The sequence below is a fragment of the Propithecus coquereli genome, unplaced genomic scaffold (genome assembly GCF_000956105.1).
Source record: "Propithecus coquereli isolate 6110/MARCELLA unplaced genomic scaffold, Pcoq_1.0 Scaffold59, whole genome shotgun sequence".
Classification (NCBI taxonomy): Eukaryota; Metazoa; Chordata; class Mammalia; order Primates; family Indriidae; genus Propithecus; species Propithecus coquereli.
In genome coordinates, this window is record NW_012151840.1 from 7,506,936 (window position 1) to 7,509,914 (window position 2,979).

General features: G+C 52.0%; 1 protein-coding gene across 1 annotated transcript; it reads right to left on the reverse strand.

Moving 5' to 3' along the window:
- Nucleotides 1-1,039: 1,039 nt before the first annotated feature.
- BOLA1 (bolA family member 1) lies at nucleotides 1,040-2,211 on the reverse strand. Its single transcript, XM_012658782.1, has 2 exons — nucleotides 2,134-2,211; nucleotides 1,040-1,739 (listed from the first exon to the last, which is right to left on the reverse strand). The coding sequence occupies exon 2, from the start codon at nucleotides 1,734-1,736 to the stop codon at nucleotides 1,323-1,325; it is 414 nt and encodes a 137-aa protein (XP_012514236.1). The 5' UTR covers nucleotides 1,737-1,739; nucleotides 2,134-2,211; the 3' UTR covers nucleotides 1,040-1,322.
- Between the last annotated feature and the right edge of the window lie 768 nt (nucleotides 2,212-2,979).

Below are 2,979 nucleotides of genomic sequence, written 5' to 3' on the forward strand. Positions count from 1 at the left end.
ATATATATTTTTAGTTGTCCTGATCATTTCTTTCTATTTTTTAGTAGAGACGGGGTCTCGGTCTTGCTCAGGCTGGTCTCGAACTCCTGACCTTGAGTGATCCACCCGCCTCGGCCTCCCAGAGTGCTAGGATTACAGGCGTGAGCCACTGCGCCTGGCCTCAGACTCCATTCTTGACTTGTGTAATTAGAATCCTTTATTTTTTTGAAGTGTGGGGACTTTGAATGTACATATTAAACATGCTCCCTTGGGAATTCTTACCCAAGAAGAAATCTGAAAACCAGAGACACTGCCCCTTTTCTCTATGTGGCATGGGGGAATCTGGCCTCTAGCTGCTGGTGGTGGAGGGACAAGGGGCGATTTGAGGGGCCTGCACCAGAGACATGCGTGTGTTCCTAAGGGGATTTGCAAGGAATGGGTTGGAGGCTGCAAAAGTAGGGTGTGTGCAACTTTGTGCTTTTGGTTGACCCCATGCCCCTGGGAGTTACCCTTGACTTCCCTCTCACTCCAGTCCATTTCTGTTCTAATCAACTCATTTTCTTTTTTTTAATGGTAGCTCTCAAATCAACTCCTTCCTTTCCATTTCCACAACTGACTTCTAAATCAGCGTTCTACCTTTACTCTTACGCATTCTAAGCTCTTTAGCCAGAAATGGTCAAGATATATATTAACCAAGGCCTTTCTCTAATAATTTCCACATTGAGATTATTGGAAAGTTGCTTCTGCAGATATTACTTGAGCTCCCCTCAAAAATATGACCTTTGGAAGGCTCATAAGAAAAAAGGGCTACAGAAAGATTTCTCCATCTTCTGTGATCATTTTCTAGGTTCTTCTCCTTTTTTCACTACTTTAGCAGTCCTTTCCTCTCCTTTCTGGTTAATTCTGTGCTTTCCTTTAAAGGTCCAAATAGGTCACTTCCCCCATGAAGCTCTGACTGCCCTGGTCTACGGATATCTTTCTCCCAAGAACACCTATAGTACTGATTCAAAAGTCCATTAAGAACCCAGCAATGCAATTCATATTGTAATTTCTATTTTAATGTACAGAATTATTTCCAATTCATCAGGTCTGATGCAGTTCCTTAGTCACAATTTATTAATAACATGGAACAACTGGGCAAGAACAGTAGTAAGTGACGCTGCTCTTTCCTTGGTTTATCTTTGACCTGAAACGAGCTGCTATTCTGGAGAATACGTAGGGACTCCAAAAGAATGGGGCCCAGGGATCCTCGCCCCTTACAAATTCTGGACTATATTGAGGGGAAGGCCTCAGTAGTTCATTCTCACCCAGCCCAGTCGATCCTGGTCCTCCCTCTCTTGGGTTCAGGGCGTTCCTCGAGTTTTCTTGTTCCCACCCAGGCAGGGAGGGCTGGAGTCCAGCTGAGGGTTCTCCCTCCACTGGGCAGGGGTCCGCGCCTGGATGGCCAGCGCATGGACCGGCCCGGCCAGCTCCTCGGACAGGGCCGCGTGTACCAGCCTGTGCCGTTGCAAGGGGCTCAGTCCCTCGAAACAAGAGCTCACCACCGCCACTTGGAAATGCGTCTCGCTGCCCGGTGGGACCGCATGGCCGCCACTCTCGTTGCGAAGCTCCAGCACCTCGGGACTCAGGGCCTGCTCCAACTTGGCGCGAATGGCGGCCTCCACCGGACCGATGGTTCCGGATCCCGCGCTGGTCCGGGACAAACAGACGCTGCCAGCCATGGAGACAAGGCGCGGGACCAGCCGCCCACTCAGCATCAGCTACCGCAGAGAAGCGGACGCACGGAGTGAGGGTCAGGGCCTCCCGCTTGGTGAGGGCCGAGTGTTATCATCCGCTCCGCAGTCCCCGCAACTGTCCCCAACTCCCCAGACCCCCACCCCTCGCGACATCTACACCCGGGCCCGGTAGGAAGCCCGCCTAGACACCACACAAGGAGACCGCCCCTTTTCTCTGTGTGACGTGGGGGAATCTGGCCTCTAGCTGCGGGTAGTGAAGGGACAAGGGCGATTAAAGAGGCCCGCACCGGAGGCGCGTTCTTTCCTAAGGGGATTTGCAAAGCTGGAGGCTGCAAAAGTAGGGTGTGTGCAACTTTGTGCTTTTGGTTGACCCAATGACCCTGTGACCCCTCTGAACCCCAGGCTGGCCCGTTTCTACCTGCCGCTTGGCCTCGGCTACTGCAATTTCAGCTCTGGATCAGGACTCCTGACGTTCCGGGAAAAATGCAGCGCTGACGTCCTGAAGCGCGCTGGGAAATGGAGTCCTTCTGCGCCATAGCAGGGCCGGCAGGCGCCGCGCGGTGCCCGAGGGCTCATGGGAACTGTAGTCTCGGAGTTTCCCGACTCGCGAGGTCGCCGAAGTCCTCAACCAGAGCCCGCAAAGAAAAAGGGCTTTCCTGCGCAGCTGGGGTTGGGATTATTCGTCCTATTTATTGCCAATAGATCTTGTAGATCATCTAGACAACTCCTTTATTTTACATACAAGAAAATGGAAGTCTGTTCCATTTCCTGGATACATAATTATTGTGCGCCAGGCCAGTGCTGGAGGCTGGGGAGTGAAGAGAGGCCCTGTCCTCAAGGAGTTTACAGAACGCTGGAGAAGATGGACAAGTGAGCGGACAATAGCAATACCGTGTGCTAAGTACTGTGATGAGACTAAGCAAACAATGCTAAGGAGCCATGTCATCCGGACTTTGGGGGGGGTGGCGGTGGGGAAGAGAAAATTTCCAAGAGGAAATTTAGGGGAACGGTCCGGAAGGGACAGCATGAAAACCCGTTTCTCAGTCCCTCATAGGCTATGGCTGTGGTAGCTGCGCATGCAAAAGCCAGGAGGAGAGAGAACTCTGAGGGAGTGTTCCTAGTGGGGTAGTTAGGGTTATGTAAGGTCCATGCCCAGGGGGCAGAGATGATGGTAATGAGTCAGGAGTTAGGGGCCAGACCACGCTAGGCCTTGTAGCCCTTGTTAGGTGGTCTTGTCTTTATCCTAGGAGCAGTGGGAGGCTAG

Bases quoted from the DNA above. Each gene is read 5' to 3' on its own strand.
- BOLA1 (XM_012658782.1), bottom strand. From the start codon at position 1,736: ATGCTGAGTGGGCGGCTGGTCCCGCGCCTTGTCTCCATGGCTGGCAGC.